General features: G+C 44.1%; 1 protein-coding gene across 1 annotated transcript in view; it reads right to left on the bottom strand.

The window, feature by feature from the left end:
- The window catches only part of YDJC (YdjC chitooligosaccharide deacetylase homolog), a 41,540-nt gene that overhangs the window by 13,712 nt on the left and 2,989 nt on the right, over window positions 1–24,839 (bottom strand). The window contains exons 2-4 of the mRNA XM_082247899.1: window positions 19,274–19,456; window positions 15,952–16,111; window positions 13,164–13,263 (exon numbers count right to left, since the gene is read on the bottom strand). Of these exons, the coding sequence (XP_082104025.1) occupies window positions 13,164–13,263; window positions 15,952–16,111; window positions 19,274–19,446 (433 nt within the window). The 5' untranslated portion in view covers window positions 19,447–19,456. The remainder of the gene's footprint in view (window positions 1–13,163; window positions 13,264–15,951; window positions 16,112–19,273; window positions 19,457–24,839) is intronic.

Below are 24,839 nucleotides of genomic sequence, written 5' to 3'. Positions count from 1 at the left end.
AAGGCCTGGCTCGCAGTCTCCCTTTGCCGGCCAGTCAAATGCCTCCACCCCAAACTCGCTCATCCATGCCTTTATGGACCTTGCTTTGAGCACTGCTGTGCAGCCATGTTGGAAGAGGAAGGGGCCATCCCCAAACTGTTCCCACAATGTTGGGAGAATGGAATTGTCCAAAACGTCTTGGAATTCTGACGCCTTAGGAGTTCCCTTCACTGGAAGGAAAGGGCCAAGCCCAACCCCACACCATAATCCCCCCTCCACCAAATGATTTGGACCAGTGCACAAAGCAAGGTCCATAAAGACATGGATGAGCAAGTTTGGGTTGGCGGAACTTGACTGGCCTGCACAGAGTCCCGACCTTAACCCGATAGAACACTTTCGGGATGAATTTCAGCGGAGATTGAGAGCCAGGCCTTTTCATCCACATCAGTGCCTGACCTCACAAATGCGCTTCTGGAAGAATGGTCAAACATTCCCATAGACACACTCCTAAACCTTGTGGACAGCCTTCCTTGAAGAGTTGAAGCTGTTATAGCAGCAAAGGGTGGGCCAACTCAATATTGAACCCTACTGACTAAGATTGGGATGCCATTAAAGTTCATGTGCATGTAAAGGCGGGCATCCAAATACTTTTGATAATATACAATAAATGTGCCAAGCAGAAAAAAATACAGACAGGTAAACTGCCTAACAAGCCAATACGCTTTATAGTGTGTGTGTGCGTGTCCATGCATGTATATGGTAGAGGCATTAGACTATAAACTCCTGTGGTGGGCAGTAATAATGCATTGTAACCTGCTGAAGGAGGAAAAGATAGCACTGTATAAAGGGGTCAAATACTTTGCCTGTCGTTTACCTTACTGATCAGGCAAATAGTCAAGCCAGGAAACTACCATTATGTCAGCCTCCTATTATATAAAGTATGCATATATTTGTTTAGGTAAGCTTTACTTTAATAGGGCCATCAACATGATATGAGAACCAAACTAATCTGGCCTTTTTATATAGGACTGGGGAGGGTTATCTCATAACTGTGGTAATAGCACGCAGCCCTAGCCAGCCAGAAGTTTGGTTAAAATGTTTGCAAATTTATTAAAAAAAAACAAACTCCAAGTACATAAGTATGCACAGCTTTTGCTATGACCCTCACAATTGCGCTCAGGTGCATCCTGTTTCCACTGATCATCCTTGAAATTTTTCTACAAACCTGATTGGAGTCCTTCTTTGATAAATTCATTTGATTGGACATGATTTGGAAAGGCACACACACCTATCTATATAAGGTGTCAGAGTTATTAGTGCATGTCAGAGCACAAACCAAGCCATGAAGTCCAAGGCCAAACTGAGCAATCGCGGGAGAGGGGCCTTAGTCAGGGAGATGACCAAGAACCCAATGGTCACTCGGTTTCTCTGTGGAGAGAGGACAACCTTGCAGAACAACTACTATCTGTGCAGTACTCCACCAATCAGGCCTGTATGGTAGAGTGTCCAGACGGAAGCCACCCCTCAGTAAAAGGCACCTGGCAGCCCATCTGGAGTTTGCCAAAAGGCACCTGAAAGACTCTCAGACCTTGAGAAACAAAATTCTTTGCTCTGATACAACAAAGATTGAGCTCTTTGGTCTGAATGGCAAAGCATCATGTATGGAGGAAACCAGGCACCGCTCCTTACCTGGCCAATAACATCCCTACAGTGAAGCATGGTGGTGGCAGCATCATGCTGTGGGGAAGTTTTTCAGCAGCAGGGACTGGGAGACTAGTCAGGATTGAGGGAAAGATGAAGGCAGCAATCAGTGTTGGGGGCAATGAGTTACAAAGTAGCGGATTACAGTAACTACATTACTTTTTTGGGTAACGACGCAACGTAACGCATTACAATAATAATATTGGTAACTACTTTACTAGGCTATAGGAACGCGCTTTCCTGCGTTACCCAAGCCGTGTGGTGCGTGTGTGGCTTGCATGGGCGCGTGTGCCGCCGCCCGTTGCCATAGAGATCGACATCTCCTCTGAGCGCGGGGGATCGGGTGGGCGGCACCGCCGCACATCGGCGCCATGCCCTGCGCAGGCGTGGGACGTCATTTTGGTGCCAACACGCCGTCTAGCCGCATTTCCACCCCAGTGCATTTGAGGTAGCCCGCTGGACAGTTTGGCACCTCGCAATGACGTGATGCTGGGCACATCAGGGTCAGCGGCCTGCTGTGGCGAATCCAGATTCCAGAATACTAACTTATCTTGGCATGATCATCCACTCTCTTGGTAAGTCTTCATTTTCATCTCCTGCCGGTCTATGCACCGAGTTTCCCCACCTCCCCTCTGTAACAACCCAGGCAGGCACTGCGGCTAGTTGGGTGTATTCTTTATCACTTACTCCCTTCCCCTTCCTTTTCTTTATGGCACTTATTTTAGTCCCATTATGATACCTCCTTAGTTTTTTTTCACACCCAGTCTAAATGATCACTCACTTCTTACTTTCTTCATACACTGCACTTACCTTACTTCCCAGTTTCCCTTTCTATCAGTTCACGCGCTCACTTTCTCATTCACAATATGCAAGTGGCATGAAGTGTTTTATATAATATTTATATACATGCTTACTTACTTTATACTTATTTCATTCATCTCACACAGATACACGCCTCCATGTGGCCACCAGCAACAATCCAACCTTTATCCACAGATGCCACACTCCCTTCTGCGTGTGGCGTTTTTCGCCCCATCCGCGGGCCCCCTCAGCTCCCGTGGGAGACGCTTTACATGCCCCCTCACTGCCAGATCTACTGTGTAAGTTATGGGAATGTGAGGATTTTCTTCTCCCCCCCCCCCCCCCCAGTTTCCATTTTGGGGGTTATCTACTAGTTTTTACCATCCAGTTTACTCATGTCTGTATTTCATACATCATGTCTATTCATTTTTGCATGTATCAAATGTGGTATTTTCATATTTGTCATGTCTCTCATTTAAAGTCCCAACCTTTCTTTATTTTCCATAGAGATCGTGTAGCGAATGGAGATCAGATGGAGAAGGAGACAGGTGGGTTCAGCCACTGGCGATAGTCACACTACTTTCAGTTTATTGCTCGAAATGACAAAAATATTCGTGTGAAATGCACACTATGTCCAGGCGACAAGTTTCTTTCAACTACTGCCAACTCAATGAGCAACCTTTCTAAGCATTGGTCAGCCCAGCATGGCAATACAAAACTTGTGGCAAAGGATCCTGCTCACCAGTCACTTGAAGGAGTCACTCAGCCGACCCCGCCTAAACAAGTTAAGCTTTTCTCAAGCCTTGGAGCACAGCAGGTAACACAAAACGAAATGAACAGGCTACTTGCAGGGTTCATTGTAGAAGACATGCTTCCCCTGTCAACCATTGAATCGCCCAGGTTTAGAAAAATACTAGATAAAATACCCACTGCTCGCAGTCGCAAGCCAACGTCCGACAGGAAAACATTTTCACATTACATGGATACGTGCTATTCCGACATAGAATCGAAGCTTAAAAGAACATTCGAGTCCCTGGATCATGTGTGTACCACTGCGGACATTTGGTCCGCCAACAACAAAAGTTATTTAGGAATGGACGGTGCACTGGATAGCCAGCATTCGTTTTAAACGCAAGAAGGCTGCTCTTGCCTGCAAGAGAGTGAGAGGAAGACACACTTAGGATGTCATAGCTAGCAAAATAGAACAGGTTCATTCATCCTTTGGACTATCACAAAGTAACAGCATGTGTCACTGATAATGGCAGCAATTTTGTAAAAGCCTTTAGAATGTTTGAATCCCATCCTGATGAGGGGTCTGACTCTCACGAACCATCTGATGAGGAGGGGGAGGTCACTTTTACTGATGTTGCCGAAACACTCTCCACAGAATCAGATGAGACATTTTCACTGCCGCCTCATCTGCGCTGTGCATCACATACAGTAAACCTCATCGCAAAAAAATGACCTGGAGAAATGGCTGACCAGTAACAGTGACTGTTGAGCAGTTTACAGAAGTGCTCTTGCCAAGTGTGCAGCTCTCTGGACAAAAACTAGTCACTCTACTATGGCTTCAGACCATGTTGAGGATGTGCTAAAACGAAAGCTCATCATACCCATTGCTACACGCTGGAACTCAACTCATGACGCCTTGTCTCTCATCACAGAAATCCCAATCAGAGATTTAAACACCATTTTTTCTAGACTGAGTGTAAAGAGCATCACTGAGCGAGAGTATCAATTCCTGAAGGAATATTGTGCAGTGTTAAGTCCTCTAGCTGCTGCATTAGATATACTACAAGGAGAAGAGGATTGCTACTACGGCACCCTCCTGCCAACCTTAGAGATTCTCATGTCAAAGTTGCTTGCGTTGAAGGATGGTCTTTCCCAGATGACAGCTGGCATGCCTGATGCTATTGTACAGGTAAACACATATTGAATAATTTAGGAGGCTGTAAAAGCTGTTAATTGAACTGTATATGTTTGTCTAATGTAGCCTACTATTTCATATCACAGGCAATCAAAGACAGATTTGCATCTGTCTTGGACAGCAAGGATGCTCTGATGGCTGTTGCCACAATGCCCAAAATAAAGGTCCGCTGGCTCAAAGATGAGAAGAGAAGAGATGCTGTTAAAACCATGCTAATTGCTAAGTGTCGTGCCCGGATTCCTGAAGAACCACTGATGAAACCAGCAGTTCAGAGCCCTGCCACCTCCAGTCACAATGACTTTTTTGAATTTAAAGAGGAGTTTTCCTACACCGCAGAGACTGAAGTCATGGAATACTTAAAAATGCCTGGATCTGACTGGGAGGTTCTCTCCAGATTCCCCAGGATTAAGGAAATTGCAAAGCAGTACAACACTCCAATACCGTCACGTGCACCGGTAGAAAGGCTTTTCAGTCTGAGCAGTAATGTTCTGACCCCAAGGAGGAACAGGCTGTCGGATAAAATATTTGAAAGGCTTTTACTTATGCGATACAATCGTTATTTCGAAGAATAGAGAGGGATGAAGTTTATGACTTTTTGTTGCACTTTGTTTTATTCTGTTTTTTCATGTTTTGTTCTCATGTTTCCCAAAGCCTGTGTTTTGAAACGTGTGTGGTTGACATTTTAAAATGGCCTTCTTTATCCTGTTTTTGGATTTTACAGTGAGGCATATTTCTTTCTTTGTGCAGAAGGGGATATTGTTCTTTCATATGGTTCAATATTTATACAATAAAAGCTCATTCAGACTAGCGCGACTTGTCAGCCTGACAAGTCGCGGTCCATTGAGTAGTACAGGACCCGTTCTATAATAGGAGCGACACAAGTCGCTCCGACTTAGAAAAAGGGTCCTGTACTACTTTGGGGTGACCTGGGAGCGACTTGCATAGACTTCCATTATGTGAAGTCCCTGCAAGTCGCGCCGAAGTCGCGGTGCACGCGACTTCAAAGGTCGCCCCCCAAAGTCGGATCGCCTCATTGTGAACCGGCTCTAAACTCTATGCAGAAAGAGTAAAATGTTTGTCCATGTATCTTCTACACGGTCAATTAAGAAAGTAATAAGTAGTGAAGTTACTTTTCAAATGCAGTAACTAGTAAAGAAATCTCATTACAATTTACAGAACTAGTAACTAATAACATTTTTTGAGTAACTACCCCAACACTGGCAGCAATGTACAGAGACATCCTTGATGAAAACCTGCTCCAGAGCACTCTGGACCTTAGACTGAGGCGAAGGTTCATCTTTCAAACAGGACAATGACCCTAAGCACACAGCCAAGATAACAAATGAGTGGCTATGGGACAACTTTGTGAATGTCCTTAAGTGCCCCTAGCCAGAGCCCAGACTTGAACCCGATTGAGCATATCTGGAGAGATCTGAAAAAAGCTGTGCTCAGATGCTCCCCATCCAACCTGATGAAGCTTGGAGAGGTCCTGCAAAATGAATGGGAAAAACTGCCCAAAAACAGGTGTGCCAAGCTTGTAGCATCATATTTAAAAAGACTTGAGGCTGTAATTGGTGCCAAAGGCTGTGAATACTTATGTACATGGGATTTTTTTTATTTTTAATAATTTTGCAAAGATTTCAAACAAACTTCTGTCACCTTGTCATTATGAGGTATTGTTTGTAGGATTTTGAGGAAAATAATGAATTGAATCCATTTTGGAATAAGGCTGTAACATAACAAAATGTGGAAAAAGTGAAGCGCTCTGAATACTTTCCGGATGCACTGTAAATGCAAAGATTGGAGCATCGAAATTGTTCGTTGTAATGTGGCTTTGAAAATTTTTGCGATACAAAGATCTTCCAGAGGGTCGAGCCAGGCAAATTGCATTTTTTGTCAGCAGACACAACCTCCCATATACAAAAAATATATTTAAAAAAAATCATCAAAGGCTGCCCAACTCCACAACATCAAATTCTGGAGTGCTGCAGCCTTTGATGATTATCTAGAATATTGAACTGTGGAGGTTGGTTGCGCTGCATTAGCACCCGAGGTAATCCATCTAGCGGCTCCCCCTGTTTGAATTTGTGGAATTCTTTATACAGTATTTTTTTGTTTATTTTGTTTTAGGCAAGCTTTACTTTGGTAGTATGGGCAGCCCTAACCAGCCCCCCTTATAGGGAAAAGACTGATCTAACAGGATTGGACTGTGTTGGACAGCTATTCCAGCTCAGTCCTACTGCAAGACAAGGAGAAATGTATTGTGATGGCATGCAGGCAGTGTATGCTGAAAAAATTACAGCAGGCTGTATTTTTTTTTCAGTGCAGAGAAGTGTGAGGCAATACACCGTCTCGCACCGTTCCTCATCCTACTAAACTTAATAAAATGTAACTGTGTGTTGTTTAAATAAAGTTGGTTTAAAAAGCCTTTTCGCTTACTGAATCATATGCTCTTCAGATACTTTCAACTGAATGCAGCTCATATGCAATTACTCCACGGGATCTCCCTATCCTCTTACTCGCTGGAGGAGCTCTTGACAACAGGGGGGCCTAGATACAGTGCTTTGAAAAAGTATTCAAGCCCCTTGAAATTTTCCACATTTGGTCATGTTACAACCAAAAATGTAAATGTATTTTATTGGGATTCTATTTGATAGACCAACACAAAGTGGCAAATAATTGTGAAGAGGAAGGAAAATGATTTTCAATTTTTTTTACAAATAAATATGTGAAAAGTGTGGTGTGCATTTGTATTTAGCCCCCCTGAGTGAATACTTTGTAGAACCACCTGTCCCTGCAATTACAGCTGCAAGTCTTTTTGGGGATGTCTCTACCAGCTTTGCACATCTAGAGAGTGACATTTTTGCCCATTGTTCTGTGCAAAATAGCTCAAGCTCTGTCAGATTTGATGGAGAGCGTCTGAACAGCAATTTTCAAGCCTTTCCACTGATTTTCAACTGGATTTAGGTCTGGACTTTGACTGGGCCATTCTAACATATGAATATGCTTTGATCTAAACCATTGCATTGTAGCTCTGGCTGTATGTTTAGGGTCGTTGTCCTGCTGGAAGGCGAACCTCCCCTTCAGTCTCAAGTCTTTTGCAGACTCCAACAGTTTTTCTTCTAAGATCGCCCTGTATTTGGCTCCATCCATATTCCCATCAACTCTGACCAGCTTCCCGGTCGCTACTGAAAAAAAGCACCCCCACAACTTGATGCTGCCACCACCACCATGTTTCACTGTGGGGGTGGTGGGTTCAGGGTGATGTGCAGTGGTTATTTTCTGCCACACATAGCCTTATGTTTTTAGGATACAAAAGTTCAATACTGGTCTCATCTGACCAGAGCACCTTCTTCCACATGTTTGCTGTGTCCCCCACATGGCTTCTTGCAAACTGCAAACGGGAGTTGTTATGGCTTTCTTTCAACAATGGCTTTCTTCCTGCCAGTCAAAGGCCAGATTTGTGGAGTGCACGACTAATAGTTGTCCTGTGGACAGATTCTCCCACCTGAGCTGTGGATCTCTGCAGCTCCTCCAGTTACCATGGGTCTCTTGGCTGCTTCACTGATAATTTCTCTCCTTGCCCAGGCATGTCAGTTTAGGTGTACAGCCATGTTTTGGTAGGTTTGCAGTTGTGCCATACTCTTCATTTTCGAATGATGGATTGAACAGTGAGATGTTCAAAGCTTGGGATATTTAATAACCTAACCCTGCTTTAAACTTCTCCACAACTTTATCCGTGACCTGTCTGATGTGTTCCTTGGCCTTCGTGATGTGGTTTGTTCACTAAGGTTCTCTAACAAACCTGAGGGCTTTACAGAACAGCTATATTTATACTGATATTAAATTACACACAGGTGGACTCTATTTACTAATTAGGTGACTTTTGAAGGCAATTGGTTCCACTAGATTTTAGCTAGGGTTAGCAGAGTAAAGGGGGCTGAATACAAATGCATGCCACACTTTTTAGATATTTATTTGTAAAATAAATTTGAAATCGACTTATTTTTCTCTTTCACTTCACAATTATGTGCCACTTTGTGTTGGTCTATTACATAAAATCCCAATAAAATACATCTAGGTTTTGGTTGGAACGTGAAATAAATTTCAAGGAGGTATGAATACTTTTTCAAGGCACGGTAAATCACTTTCCTCCATCTACTCAGTGATTAAATCAGCACACGGACCCAGGTTCAATGGCCTCTTATCAGAGATGGTTTGCAGATCTTCCTTCTTTTACTGAGCAGGATTGACCACTGGCTTGGGCCACTTTTCGACAGATATGATTTCAGCCAAAGACAGGTTCACCCAGCTCAAATTCATCCATAGAGTCTACTAAACCCCACAGAGGCTAATTTACCTACAGTATCTCACAAAAGTGAGTACACCCCTCACATTTTTGTAAATATTTTAAATCTTTTCATGTGACAACACTGAAAAATTACACTTTGCTACAATGTAAAGTAGTGAAATCCTGAAGAAGCTGGTCTTTCAGCGAAACATGTAGACGCTTTGCTCTACTGCTCCAGACGCCATTGATCACACAGGTCATTATTTTCACCAATGTGGGAGCGTGCCACAGAAGCAGCCACGATAGGAGCAGTAGGAGATGCAATGTAGAGCAGTGACTACACATCCAGTTTAAAGCATTGTATGTTTGCATTCATGATATATTCTGATGGATATGGTGGTGACATACTGAAGGCATATGTAAGAAGGAGACTCGGATACACCAGGTACCAGGTTTCATTTAGCTGTGACTATTCCCACTCAGATTGAGCTATAGGATTGGCTCTTTACACTCGGACTGTTGGGTTTATGATGGAGTGTAGACTTTGAATCCAGACCCATACACTACGGGCTTTAGCCTTTCAATCTGAGTGGTCATCCTGCTGAATTCTCTGTATTTTGCCTATTAGTGCCGTACCCTGCTGCAACTATTCAATTGCTAGGACTCATATCCTCCTTTGCAGTTTATCTGTTGCTCTCTCTGTCCCTGCTGCTCTGACTGATATATACTGCTCACTGCCCACTTATGCTGTTACTACATATGATAAGTTTATGAAGCTCCGGTCTATGGTTAAAACTGCTGCATTGACATTCGCTGCTGATTTTCCACTGCCGCTTACCTGCCATTTCGTGCTACGGCTGCCGTATTTAGCCTTATGTTTTGTCAATTACTTCTTATCAGATAAGACACCTCTTGTCTAGCAGCCCAGTCCATTGTTTAGACTTTTGCTTCTCTGGGCTGTGCCTGAATTACTGCTTCACTGTATGCATCCAGCAGGCATAAGGCTCGTACACACTTGACGAAAATCATACGAAATATCCTCCGATTTTTCTCTCTCATGCTCAGCGGACATAACCGTTTTTAGTTGACAGTGCATAAGGTTTAGGAAATTTCTCGTCCCATTTTTTTTTGGGACATTTGTTCCTAGACTTCCGGGTCGTCAGTAACTTCAGATCATGCGCGGTCTTTTGTATCCGATTTTTCACGGACGCACTGCATACACATTAAACGAAAATTGGTCGTCTGGGGATGGACGATAAAAATTTGTGTTTGTCCCTCTGTTTTTCTTCGTTGAAAATGTTGACATCGGCTGCTGAAAGTTGTGTACACACTAGCCGAAAATCGTACAATTTTACCTCGGACGGGAATTTTCGGCAGATTTTCTACTAGTGTGTACCCCACTTTAGTGTCCATGATATGCTATTGTTTGGCGCACAACCACTGACTCAGTTCAATGTCGCAGCATCTTTAGAACACTGATTACCTACATTTTTGGTGGCCATACTCATTGATCTGTATTTGTTCTATACTTGCTGCACCAGTCAAGGAGTCATTTTTGGTGAATTCCATGCACTTTTTAGGTGTTTTGTTTTACATAATTTCTCTACATGTTGCATTGGCTTGTATTTACAATTAAATTGGATACTTTTTGCTACACCTATTGTAGGTTGATATGTTTTTGTAACCATTCCCCGGTGGCTCATCAGATATGGTGCTTTCGTCTCTTTCTATTTCCCTAATTTTTCTTGTGAAAAGCGAGTACACACCTCACATTTGCCTGTCAGTGCTCAGACCATACGCCACACACTGCATCAAATTGGTCTGCATGGCTGTCATCCCAGAAGGAAGCCTCTTCTAAAGATGATGCACAAGAAAGCCCGAAAACAGCTTGCTGAAGACAAGCAGTCTAAAGGCATGGATTACTGGAACCATGTCCTATGGTCTGATGAGACCAAGATAAACTTATTTGGTTCAGATGGTGTCAAGCTTGTGTGGCGGCAACCAGGTGAGGAGTACAAAGACAAGTGTGTCTTGCCTACAGTCATGCATGGTGGTTGGAGTGTCATGGTCTGGGGCTGCATGAGTGCTGCTGGCACTAGGGAGCTACAGTTATTTGAGGTAATCATGAATGCCAACATGTGCTGTGATATACTGAAGCAGAGCATGATCCCCCTGATCATATTGAAGCAGGGCAGTATTCCAACATGATAATGACCCCAAACACACCTCTAAGATGACCACTGCCTTGCTAAATAAGCTGAAGGTAAAGGTGATGGACTGGCCAAGCATGTCTCCAGACCAAAACCCTATTGAGCATCTGTGGGGCATCCAAAGTGGAGAAGCGCAAGGTCTCTAGCATCCACCAGCTCTGTGATGTTGTCATGTAGGAGTGGAAGAGGACTGCAGTGGCAACCTGTGAAGCTCTGGTGAACTCCATGCCCAAGAGGGTTAAGGCAGTGCTGGAAAATAATGGTGGCTGCACAAATAATTAACACTTTGGGCCTAATTTGGACATTTTAACTTAGGGATGTACTCACTTTTGTTGCCAGAGGTTTAGACATGATGGCTGTGTGTTGAGTTAGTTTGAGGGGACAGCAAATTTTCACTGGTATACAAGCTGTACACTCACTACTTTACATTGTAGCAAAGTTTCATTTCATCAGTGTTGTCACATGAAAAGATATAATAAAATATTAAAAATATTTGAGGGGTGTACTCACTTTTGTAAGATACATATATCTCAATATCTATAGTGTTTGTCAGAGATGTGCTACAGAGGAACATACCCTCATCCATATGCTGTGGACCTGCCCCAATTTCCAGGTCTTTTGCAATGAGGTAGTGGCTACCATTAACCCTGTGGGTGGCCGATCGCTGGCCCAAGACCCTCTTATTTTCTTATTGGGTATGACTGACAATATGGTATACAGCCGTTATATTAAACTGTTTATATTTTACTTGCCATTTTATGCAAGGCAGACCCTTTTGGTCAAATGGAAGGTCCCCCCGCACCCTCACTGAGGTAGAGTGGAAGGTAACAATCAATGTGCTTCTCCTGCTCTAAAAAATTGACCTATACTAGTCATAACTGCCTGAGAATTCAACAAAATCTGGTCCAATTGGATAGATGCTGAAGGAATCACGGTTTGATAACAACCATTCCTAGCCCACCACTGGACCTTTGGGGCCACATCCCAGAATGCATTTAGTTCCTCTAGACAATTACTGAATATTACTGGGTGTTGTTATTCACCCCCCTTCCCCGATCAGCTTTAACCACATCCCGCCCGCCCTATAGCAGATTGACGGCGGGATTGTGGTTGCATTATCCTCACCGGACGTCATATGACGGCGACAGGATAATACAGCTCTGCGCGCCCCCCGGGCCACTAGAACCACCAGGGATGCCCACCCATGACCCCAGGGATGCCCACCTATGACCCCAGGGATGCCCACTATGGCCACCAGGGATGGCAATCAGGGCTCAGGGAGCCCCCCATTGCCCTCCCCATCAGTGCTGCCCGCCAGTGCCCTCCCTATCAGTGCTGCCCACCAGTGCCCATCATTGCCATCTTTCAGTGTCGCCCACCTGTGCCCATTATTGCCCACAAGTGCCGCCCATAAGTGCCACCTATCAGTGCCCGTCAGTGCCACCTATCAGTGCCCGTCAATGCTGCCTATCAGTGCCCATCAATGCTGCATATCTGTGCTACCTATCAGTGCCACATATCAGTGCTGCCTATCAGTGCCGCCTATCAGTGCCGCCTATCAGTGCCGCCTATCAGTGCCGCCCCATCAGTGCCGCCCCATCAGTGCCGCCCCATCAGTGCCGCCCCATCAGTGCCGCCCCATCAGTGGCTCCTCATCAGTGGCTCCCCATCAGTGGCTCCTCATCAGTGGCTCCCCATCAGTGGCTCCTCATCAGTGGCTCCTCATCAGTGGCTCCTCATCAGTGGCTCCTCATCAGTGGCTCCTCATCAGTGGCTCCTCATCAGTGGCTCCTCATCAGTGGCTGTCAGTGCAGTCTCATCAGTGCAGGAAAAAAACTTATTTATTTACAAAATTGTATAACAAACAAAAAAACTTTTTTTTTTTTTTTTTTCAAACTTTTCGGTCTTTTTTTATTTGTTTAGCAAAAAGGAAAAAACCCAGAGGTGATCAAATACCACCAAAAGAAAGCTCTATTTGTAGAGGGAAAATACATAAATTTGGTGTAGGTACAGTGTTGCATGACCGCGCAATTGTCATTCAAAATGCAACAGAGGTAAAAGGGGAAAATTGGCCTGGGCAGGAAGGGGGAAAAGTGCCCGGTATTGAAGTGGTTAAAGCTTTTTTATGCTGACTGTTGGCCAAGCGGAAGGAACTTCAGGTCTGCTCCATAAGCACACATTGATACATCAAATCTTATATTTTTCCCAGTTCCTACATTATGTTTCTGTAAATGGTTTTCTCATCATATCTTACTTGGTAAAACATGAACATGCTGATGTCCATCCATATGCTGAGGATTCTGTCCTGTCAACTCCCGAAACAGTCTGACTTGAGCACACAGCTCCTGGCGAACCTGCCAAGTAAACACAAGGAAAATCATATCTATTGTTTCACCGCTTCCAAAACCGTAAATCATGGCTTAACCAATAAAGTCCTGTATATGACCTAGACTCCGGCAGCTGGAAAATTTTGGCCAATGCGGGAGACAAACACTCTACCTGCATTAAAGTATGACAATTTAAAAGTCAGTCTGCTAAGCACAGACTGCAAATAAACTAACCACAGAAAGTAATCCTTTCAAGAGGAAAAAAAAAAAAAAAAAAAACACAGACACACACCTTGCGGTTTATGGGGTCTCTACTTTTTATGAATATGCACCAGGAGGAGGAATGGGTAACTTTTAGGCAAGACTATAAATTCCAGTGTTTATATTCTTGATTAGAGCAGGACTTCACAATACAGGGGCATACTGTAGCAACACAACATGCAGTTTTCTTGGGAACAGATTAGAACAGAAGCATAGTGAACCTACAATGCCCATCAATTAATCTTTCACCACTATTCTCAGATTTTTATTGCCATAAAATCCATTTCATGTTGAGCTCACTAGGGGACACAGAGCACCCTTTGGGGGGGGGGGGGGGGAAAGTTCCACCTATAGAAAGGTAGACACCATCAGCCACAGAGTTCTGTCCTGTACGTGTAAAGCACTACCTTTAAGGAACCGCGCTATACACATGTGAATGTCCAGGGAAAGATCTGTCTGTACTATGGATGGATTTTGCATAAAGACTGGTGGTTTTAGCAGAAAATGGGATTGCTTTTCAGCTTTCTTCTACAGTTGCTGTGTATTGTACCTTTAAGGAACGCAACTAGAGTCCTTTGGACAATTTACTTGGCTCTGCAGTAGGCTAAAAAAAAAAACCTTAGTCTAAAAGGGGAAAATGTGAAGCCCATGTTAATACCCTTGTTGGTAGTTCTCACATGCGTGGGTTCTACGATCTCCAAATCTGAGCTTTCCAATAAGATTAGAATGATGTCAAGGACAAGATGCTGGTGCGATTATTTGTGCAGTGCAGCATATGCTATTTATATTGGCAGAGAATCGGCAAGCCATTTAAAGAGAAAGAGTCAGTTAGATAATCCCCTCTTCCATAGTGTGAGTGATGGTCAACACCATGGCTGGGTCAGCTGCACCAATACCTGAAAGTCCAGATGAAAGCTTTGAAGGCCTTGGTGGTGGTATGGCAGGTGGACTAGAGAGTAAAGCAACGATTATCGGCCGACCGATCGTCCATCTTTTGTCCAGAGTTGTGTTTTGTTGGTTGGAATGTGCCTAGACTGCACTGGACTTTTGTCGACCGACAAAATTCTACTTCAGAAGTGATGTCATGTGTTGGTTTGCTTTCTTTGTGTTCTTTCTTCTCTGAGCATGCCCAGACTTGCTCATTAGATTTTCCCCTGTCGAAATCTGTACTGACTGCACGAAAATCGGCCGTGTTTTGACGGCGGACAAAAATTTTATAGCCTGCACACCAGATTTTTTTCAGCCGAAAAGTCGGAGTCGGTTGTCGGAAGCATCATACTAACAAGCCGAAAATTGGCAGATCGCTCGTTGGACGAAAATTCCCTGCCGATTTTCGACGCGTGTGTACGAGGCTTTAGACTGATCATAGGACAACTTTGTCTTAAAGCTGTAGGATACAAACTGCCCCTGAACCTGGATGTGCGCGTTCTGATAGACTTCAGCCGCATTTCAGAGAGGAAAAAAAAGTGCCATGCAGCCTAAAAAAAACAAAAAGTTGAACAAAATACAGCCTGCTTACCAAGGGAACATGTAATGTGAAACCTTAATACTGGTCAAATACATGACTATTTTTAGCTAGTTCAAACACTTTAGATCTTTGTGCATGTGTAGTTCAAAAAAAAAGTTAAGGAAGGCTTGTCTTTTTTATTTATTTATTTTTAAGGTAATAAACATGTTATACTTACCTGCTCTGTTGAGTTGGTTTTGCACAGAGCAGCCCTGATCCTTCTCTTCTCAGGTACAATGCTGGTGCTCCTGACCCTTCCCCTTTGCCAAGTGTCCCCATAGCAAGCCGTCTGCTATGAGGGCACTCGTGCATGCTCGCTCCTGAGCAACCTCTGTGTGTCTTATGGCTCTGTCCCCTCCTTACTGGCTGGGATTGACAGCAGCGGGAGCCAATAGCTCCTGCTGCTGTGTCTCAGCCAATGAAGGAGGAACCTAGGAGAGCCGGTGCTCTCGTAAATATTACTGGATTGAGATAGGGCTCAAGTATTAAGAGGGGGGGATGCTGCGCACAAAAAGTTTACCTTCTTGCATTCTGAAACAAAACAATTCAGCCTATAGGACCACTTTAAGGCAATTTACTACCACCCATGCAATATAACTATAAATGCAAATATAGGTACATCTTTTTTGTTGGTGGAAATGTGGCTTTGAAAATGATTGAAATAAAAAGCTGTCTGAAAGTGGTGGCTTGCAGTGGGAATCATGAAGAAAGAGACAGTGGCACTAGGATGCAAAGGAGGGGTAGGGAATTGGAACTTGTTGAAAGTAATGTGTAGGCAGACCCTCTGCCCTTCAACTGGTTTATATGGGAAACATCACTTTTATGTTGCCATTTTTCTAAAATATATCTGAAGAAGGAAAATGTGGCATTTATGGTTTTTTGGTTATTTAAAAAAAACATATTGGTACACAAAATCAAACTCTGGTTACTTTATATCACATACCCACCTCTGCCATGTTGAGAAGACCTTGCGCTAGTGCTTTTCGGATACCCATCTTACCACGAAAGACCCCCTGTGCACCGATAAGGGTGGAGTTGTGCTGAAGTTCTCCACATACTGGGATCCCTTCTGAGAGATTTGCATGCAGACCAATCGGTATATTATACCTGCGGCAGAAAATGCAGAAAAACCTTGCAAAAAGGCAAACTAAGTTTTTAATTTTAGGACATCATGGGGTTGATGAACTAAAGCTGGAAAGTGCAAAATCTGGTGCAGTTGTGCATGGTAGCCAATCAGCTTCTAACTTCAGCTTGTTCAATTAGGCTTTGACAAAAAAACCTGGACGCTGATAGGTTTCTATGCAGATCTGCACCAGGTTTTGCACTCTCCAGCATTATTAAATCAACCACAATGCCTACGTGTAATCTTGCATATTGCAATAAAAGACATTTGTGCTCTTATATGTATTATCTGAGTGATAAAAGACCTTTGTGCACGGATTTGAACTTGTACTACGATAAGGAACTTGTAACTAAAGTTTGGCTTGCATCACACAGATCGGTGGGTCAAAGGAGCATAATCAAGGTGATTTATCCCTTTCATAGCAGTGGCAAAATTGAAGAGTGAATTCATGAAAATCAACTGGAGTCCCTTCAAAGCATACATTACCTTGTTCTGTACAGTCCCGTAAACTGGTCATGAGAGAAATACAGGTGTGGCGGTTTCTGACCTCCCTAATTAAAATGCTAATTGACTGGCTTCTATGCTGATCCACTAGGTTTAATTCTGAGTCACTAACCCAGAACAAAGTATGCAGATTAGGGGAGTCAGAGAAACGTAAGAAGTCATTTTCTGCATGCTTGTTCCTGGTCTCCATTTCAAAGTACATAAGAGTGTGAAAGCAAGACAGCCAGGCAAGCCTCAGTGGTTGTAAACCCTTACATATACCCAGTGAAGTGACTGGCCTCAGGTGATACACAGAGATGAAACAAATCCTCCTATATAAAGTTGTACCTGTTTATCTACAGTCTTCACTTCATCAGTACAGAGTACTGAATTTTTAAAGCTTGTCTGAGCTGTTGGAAAACAAGGGACAGAGAGCTTAAGCTACACTCTGCAGAGATTGGTGAGGAAAGCTCTGACAGCTGATTGGAGGGAAGGGGGGGGGGGGTCTGTCGGCCGAATTCTGTACTGACTGGCGAACAATCGGCCGCTCTGGTGTCGGCATACAAAAATTTTAATGCTTGCATGACAGATTCTTTTCGGCCGAATGTGCGCTGTCGGCTGTCGGAGGCATCATACTAACAAGCCTACAATCGGCAGATCGGTCGTCGGCCGACGATCGGTAAGTGTACGGGCCTTTAGTGCTCTTGAGTAAGACAAGCACACACTATAGAGCAGTGTTTCTCAACTTCGGTACTCAGGGCACACTAACAGGCCAGATTTTAAGTATTACCTTGGGGAGATGCAGACTAGAATACTGCAATCACTGTGCAGCAAATTATATCACCTGTGATGCATTTCAGTTTTCTTGCAAACCTGGCTTGTTAGTGGGTCCTGAGGACAGGAGTTGAGAAACACTGCTATAGAGGGATATGCTTTGTTCATATTTGATGTCTGAGGTCTACAACCACTTTAGAATCTCGGTTATCCTGCTGGAACATAGGAAGAAATTACACTTTCACATAATCCCTTCCAAGCCCCGAACAATAGAAAGTCATGGCTAAAATACAGTCAACCATGCCAGGACTCCTGAAATCCACCAAACAAGAGATTTCACATCACAGTCAGCAACACAACATCCACCCCCACTCCTTTCCTTGAACTCGGGAGGAGAAAATATGGGGTAAGTGTAGAATACTCAAGCAGGCAGTAGGGAGCCAGAAATGCTGTCTTCCCCCTGAACAAAGTCAGGGGCACTATGGAGAGCTTCAAAAAAAGGTCTTCCAGCATTTATGCCATTGCTGTTGGGAGGTTTAACCAGAGACACATCATCCCCAGGCTACTTCCTCTGCACAGCTTAGTACCCACCAGTTAGAGTAGGGATGTCAAATTCAATTTCATTGCAGGCCGCATCAGCATTATTGTTGCCCTCTGTATCTGTAAGACTAGATATCGAGACCCCCCCCCCACTAGATCAGATATCAAGAGGCCCCCACCATCAGAAGTCAAGAGTCCCGACCCTCCCTTACATCACAGTGCACCCCTCTTACCTTGTGCTGCTGCTGGGGGCAGATCTGGGAGGAAGAAAGTGCAGGGTCTGGAGGAGGACCAGAGGAGGGCTGAAGTCTGAAACCAGGGCAGGCAGAGACAAAGGGGTCCTGTGGCTGAATAAAGAGGCACAGGATCTGTAGAAAGAGATCTGTCCTCTTCTCTGTTGCTGACTGCTGAGACGGGAGGGCAGAGATGAGCCTCTCAACAGCCGTATAAAGGGGAACCGCAGCTGCAGGAGAGGTGCAAGGGCCACATGAAATGGCCTGGAGGCACCGAATTTCGGCCCGCGGGCCTTGTGTTTGACACATGTAAGTTAGAGACAAGGAAGCGGCAATCACCACATCCAGAAAGGACACCCGTCGCTGCCAGTCAAGTGGACTCCAAGGGACATCCATTCACTGCTCCTGCACCAACAGAAAGGATCCACACCAGGTCAGTTTACCATAGTAAGTCACATTAAAATACTGATCTACTCCAGGCACTGAAAACAGGAGTGGGTCCAGACTTTTCCTGCCCATAAAGAGGAAAAAGACGAAAGAGCAAATTTGGATGACAGGAGGAAAAAAGGGAGTTGGTAAAAGGACAACAGATGAGAGCCCTGAGCTGAACCACCTTACAAGAGATTCATCATGTTCCGACATACAAGGACTGACACGTTCTGTAGAGGGGCTTCCTATGAAAGTTTGTAGTATCCCGTTTCTGGTGTAGAAGGTGCCTGTCCACATACAGTTTTAGAGGATGATTTGGGAAAATATAACCCACTGGTTGTGGGCACAGTTGCTAGACTGATCAGGGAACTCAAATGCATTTTGCTAACAGAATCCCTGAATGATAAAGAAACCAGAAGGTGATTAATTGGGGTCTATCAAAAATCATATGATCAATATTTATTGGACCAACCACATAGGTGTCTCTTCCGATGATTGGTTTAACTCTGAAGATAAGTAATACAAGGGATTATAAGGGTATTAGCTGGGTGTGGTGTCACACATAAATCAAACATAAGAAAAGCATGCAAACGTGGTAACTGCTGACGCAAGAACCCACAAGTCTATGGTGGAAAATATGTTCAAACAAAACAAATAATGATTCACACAAAACTATGTCTGTCTTACCTGTTTGCTAGGTTAGCTGCACTAGCTGCTGAGTTTCCGTTGACCAGCAAAGACACATTAGAGATGGCTCCAGCTTGGAAACACTCTACGATGCCAACATCTCTGCGGGGACAGTAACCAAAGTCATCTCCCGTCACCACCAGCTTGAGCGTTTTTAGAGACATTGCATACATCAGAAGTCATCTGCAAGTTGGAATTTGATAAAATAATTAGTAAATGGACTTTAAAGTGGTTGAAAACCCTTACATATACCCAGTGAAGTGACTGGCCCCAGATGATACACAGATGAAACAAATCTTCCTACGCAAGTTTGTACCTGTTTATCTGCAGTCCTCTTCTCTACACCCATTCAAAGTCTAGAATTTATAAAGCCTGTCTGAGCTGTAAGAAAATGGGGTGGAGAGCTGAAATTACACTATGCAGAGCTCGGTGAGGAGAGCTCTGAGAGCTGATTGGATTAAAGGGACACACCCCCTTCACACAGCACACAGGAACAGGGATAAGGCTGATAATCAGTTGGAGATCCCTCCTGTCACCTTTTTGCTTCTGGTGTCAGGAAAATTCATCAGAAGTCACCCATGCTGATAGCAGAGGAATGAGGCAGCAGACAGAAATGATACTATGTGCTCTGAACTGAGACAAGTACACAATATAGAGGGATATGCTTTGTTCATATTTCATGTTTGAGGTTTACAACCACTTTAAAATAGCCACAGATTTTAGATGGTGGCCAAACAAGCCGGCACCCTTTTATTTTTCTTTCGCATGTAAAGCTAATTTCACTGGAGGAAGGGGGAGTGAGTAGCCAAATCCTCCCAGGATCCTTCTATCAGTTTATCAGTCACCTAAGAGAATACAACTCCAAAATCTGAAGAACAGCATATGGCACCTGTAACTACCTACAAAATTCAGGATTATCACTCAGCTCTGCTGAAATGGGCCAGATCATGCAACTGTTATCTTTGTTCCGTCTGTGGGTTCATGTAGACCAGGGATCCTCAAACTACAGCCTTCCAGCTGTTGTGGAACTAAACATCCCATGAGGCATTGTAAAACTCAGACATGCCCAGACAGGACAAGGCATGATAGGAATTGTAGTTCCTGAACAAATTGAGGGCCATAGTTTGAAGATCCCTGATGTAGACCTTGCAATTATTTTATCTTTATCATCGAAGTGCAGGTAACATCACATGCAACAATGGTATCATATGCTGAAGTATCCCAATTCTGTTTGCACCATTTCCTTATTGAACATGTGCTGATGCTTCTCCACATGTACAGGTCATGTGAGCTTTACCTTGTCAGTACTGCCTAGTTTGACATTGCAGAGCGCCAGCATCACAAGCTCCACATTACAACACTGATATGTGCAAAAGTGCACGGCTAGGGCCCATCTCCAGGAATGAGAAAAAAAAAAAAAAAAAACCTATTCTTGCAGTGTAAACTAGATTTGAAACCACTCTCCTATATTAACCTCTTGGCGATCAGCCTCCGTGTATATACTGCGACAAAGTGGTGCTATTGCGCAAAATGATGTACCTGTATGTCAATTCGTTCAATAGCCACTAGATGCTGCCATTGTGTCGCAGGAGGTGTGATCGCACCATGATTGGCTAGCGGGGATGTCAATCAACGGGTCCAGCGGACCTAATGTCCGCCGGCCACCCGCGATCATCCCCCGGAAGAGGCAGAACGTCAATCTGTCTATGTAAACAAGGCAGATCGCCATTCTGCAAGGGGATAAGATGGTGATCATAGTTTGTAGGCGCTATAACTTTTGCGCAAACTAATCAATATACACCTATTGAGATTTTTTTTTACCAAAAATATGAAGTAGAATACATACTGGCCTAAATTGATAAAAAAAATTAGATTTTTTTTTTAAAAAAATGTATTGGCTGTGTTTTATAGCAGAACGTTTTTTTTTTTTCAAAATTGACGCACTCTTTGATTATAGCACAAAAAATAAAAATCGCAGAGGTGATCAAATACCACCAAAAGAAAGCTCTAATTTGTGGAAAAAAAGGACTTCAAGTTTGCTTGGGTACAGCGTCTCATGACCACGCAATTGCCAGTTAAAGTAACAGTGCCGTATCGCAAACAATGGCCTGGTCATTAAGGGGGTAAAACCCTCTGGTCCAGAAGTGGTTAATGAGGGATAGTGTGGGGACAAAGAAACCTGAGAATGTCTAGAAATTCATAGAATTGCCCATGACACCTCCTCCTTAGAAACATCTAAAGGTTATGGACTTCATTTTTTTCTTTTTTAAACATGTGGCGTGAATGGGAACACATAACAAACAAAGCAGGGTTTTCTCAAATTTTACTGTAAAAGTGGAAATATGGTTTCCACATGGGCACCTGAGAACGTGTAACATAAATCCTAGCATATTTCCCTCCCCTGGAATACCCAGGTGGTACGTACAACAGCCTATAGACCTAATTGGCTGGGCATACTCTGGGTGCTCACATATTTTCCCCATACACTATACAGGTGTATAAGCGAGCACTGGCACTTACACAAGTACAGCCAGAAAGTGTGAGGCCAAAGTATGCAATCTCTAAGGCTACGTTCACATCTTGGCGTTGCTAATTACAGGCGTTTTTTAGGCGTTTTTTCAGGCGTTTTTATGGGCGTTTTTAGATTGAATAGAGACCAATGGAAAACGCCTGTAATCTGCCCAAAAAGAAGCTCATTTACTTTTTTGAGCGTTGGGCGTTTTGCTAACAGCAACAAAACGCTCAGATGTGAACAGGGGCCATTGAAATGAATAGGATTTGTCTTGTTGGGCGTTTTGAGAGCTGATCCTAGAGCAGAAAAACTCCCCAAAAACGCCCCAAAACGCCTACATGTGAACGGAGCCTTATCGTATTCCATTATTTACAAATAAAAGTCCAAGGCTGACTTTGCAGGCTTCTAATTTATTAGTACACTGGCCGTTTATCTAAGACTAGTGACTGGCAGCTGTCCCTTTCCCACCAGTAACCATGCCAAATCAACATTATAGCTAGCTTGACAATATTCCTCAACCTTTACAGATTGGATAGTAACATCCTAAAGCCTACCATACATGCCTTGAATTATGGCTGATTCCTGAGTCAGCCTAATTGGGAACTGTGGGTGGCCCTGTCGTCAACACCTGGTTTTCAATTGACTTGGTGGAGCTGGGTGGAAAATGGTCAGCTGAAAAGTGGCTACATCCAATCATATGCAGTCACTGTTTGGATATTCTGACAGCTTCATGTGCCAGCTGCTAGAAAATAATAGCCAGCATGAGCGATCACCATCCATGCTGTGTAGCCTAAAGCCTCATACACACGCGTCGAAAATCGGCAGGGAATTTTCGTCCGACGACCGATCTGCCGATTTTCGGCTTGTTAGTATGATGCTTCCGACAACCGACTCTGACTTTTCGGCCAAAAAAAATCTGGTGTGCAGGCTATAAAATTTTTGTCCGCCGTCAAAACACGTCCGATTTTCGTGCAGTCAGTACAGATTTCGACAGGGAAAAATCTAATGAGCAAGACTGGGCATGTTTAGAGACGAAGAACACAAAGAAAGTAAACCAACACATGACATCACTTCTGAAGTATAATTCTGTCGGGCGAGAAAATTAGTGTGCAGTCTAGGCACATTCCAACTAACAAAACACCACTCTGGACAAAAGACGGACGATCGGTCGGCCGATAATCGTTGCGTGTGTACGGGGCATTAAGCTGGATACACACTATACAACTTTTGTTGTTAGATTTTCTTTAGATTTACCTTCAACTATGTAGTGCAAGGGCCTGCCTGATTGCATACCAATTGAAAGTGTTTAAATTTGACCTCATATTATATGCAGGGTTCATACACATTTTCACCAATGAAATTCCATGACTTCACGTAAATATTCATGACCTAATGTTTCATGAAATGTCTATGTATACGTGTTAAAGAGGTGCAGGTGGACTGGTATGGATGGCACAGACAGTGAGATGCACAAAATGCAGCACAGTAATCTTTTTAGGCCCAAGCGACAGTCATTATAAGGTGCAGGCGGAATGGTATGGATGGCACAGACAGTGAGATGCACAAAATGCAGCACAGTAATCCTTTTTAGGCCCAAGCCACAGTCATGAGGTGCAGGCGGACTGGTATGGATGGCACAGACAGTCAGATGCACAAAATGCAGCACAGTAATCCTTTTTAGGCCCAAGCGACAGTAATAAGGTGCAGGCGGACTGGTATGGATGGCACAGACAGTCAGATGCACAAAATGCAGCACAGTAATCTTTTAGGCCCAAGCGACAGTGTCATGAGGTGCAGGCGGACTGGTATGGATGGCACAGATCTGATGGTGCACAAATGCGGCACTTACTTTTGGGAGAAAGAACAGTGGTGCTCCTGCTTGCCCAAATAAAGCTGTTCAGGTGGCAGTGAGTCATGAAGGTGCAGCTGGACAAAATGCGGCGCTTACTATTCTTAGGCCGAACCTAACTGTTAGTAACAGTCCCATGAGGCAGAAAAGAGTTCTCACAGAAACTAAGGCGACTCAGGATTGGATGCTTAATTATTTATTTACATTTATTTTTAACATTCCCTTAGGACTGGTACAGTAGGTGCTCGCAGTTTGCCCTACGGTCGGTCACTGGCCAGCAGCAGCCGAGGAAATGATCGTGCACCAATGACAGGCAGCGGGGAGGGCCGGGCCTCGGTTTGCCTGGCCAGCAGCAGCAAACCAATCACAGGCAGCGGAGCGTCACTGGAGAGCGGGCCAGCCGCATGAACGTGATGACGCGGGGGTGCGGTAACTGAAACGGTTACCGCCCCCCTTCCGCGTCATCATCACGTTCATGCGGCCCGCCCTCCAGTGACGCTTCCGCCGCCTGTGATTGGTTTGCTGCTGCTGGCCAGTCACATCCAGGCAAACCGCGGCCCGGCCCTCCCCGCTGCCAGCGATTGGTGCATGATCTACTCCTCGGCTGCTGCGGACCTGGAAATCAATGTACACAAGCATAAAATAAAATTATACATTTGCAATAATAAAGTTTTAAGCATCCGCTCCCCCCGCCGCTCCTCCCCAGATTTCCATGACTTTTCCAAAACATTTCTAAAATCGTACTTTTCCATGACCTTTCCAAGCCTGGAAAGTGTCATATCAAAATTCCATAACTTTTCCAGGTTTTTTTAATGACCGTACGAACCCTGTATATGGTTTTGGCAAATCTAAAGACAATCGTATAGTGTGTATGGCCCATTAGTGGGAGGAATCTGTTCCATTTCTTTCACTCACCCCCACAGCTAGCCTAAGACCTCCTTCACACTGGCCTGTTAGCCCACGTGTCTCAGTCTAAGGCTGAATTGTATAGTGCAGGGATATGCAAACTGTGGCCCTCCAGCTGTTGCAAAACTACAAGTCCCATCATGCCTCTGGGTGTCATGCTTGTGGCTGTCAGAGTCTTGCTATGCTTCATGGGACTTGTAGTTCTGCAACATCTGGAGGGCCACAGTTTGCATATCCCTGGTATAGTGTATGGCCGGCCTAAGTTTACAGGTGCAGTGTCCAGCAGCCTATAAAATTCT

Source organism: Pelophylax lessonae, assembly GCF_965119305.1.
Source record: "Pelophylax lessonae genome assembly, chromosome: 1".
Lineage (NCBI taxonomy): Eukaryota > Metazoa > Chordata > Amphibia > Anura > Ranidae > Pelophylax > Pelophylax lessonae.
Note: the sequence above shows the minus strand (reverse complement) of the source record. Positions and strands in the feature narration are given on the sequence as shown.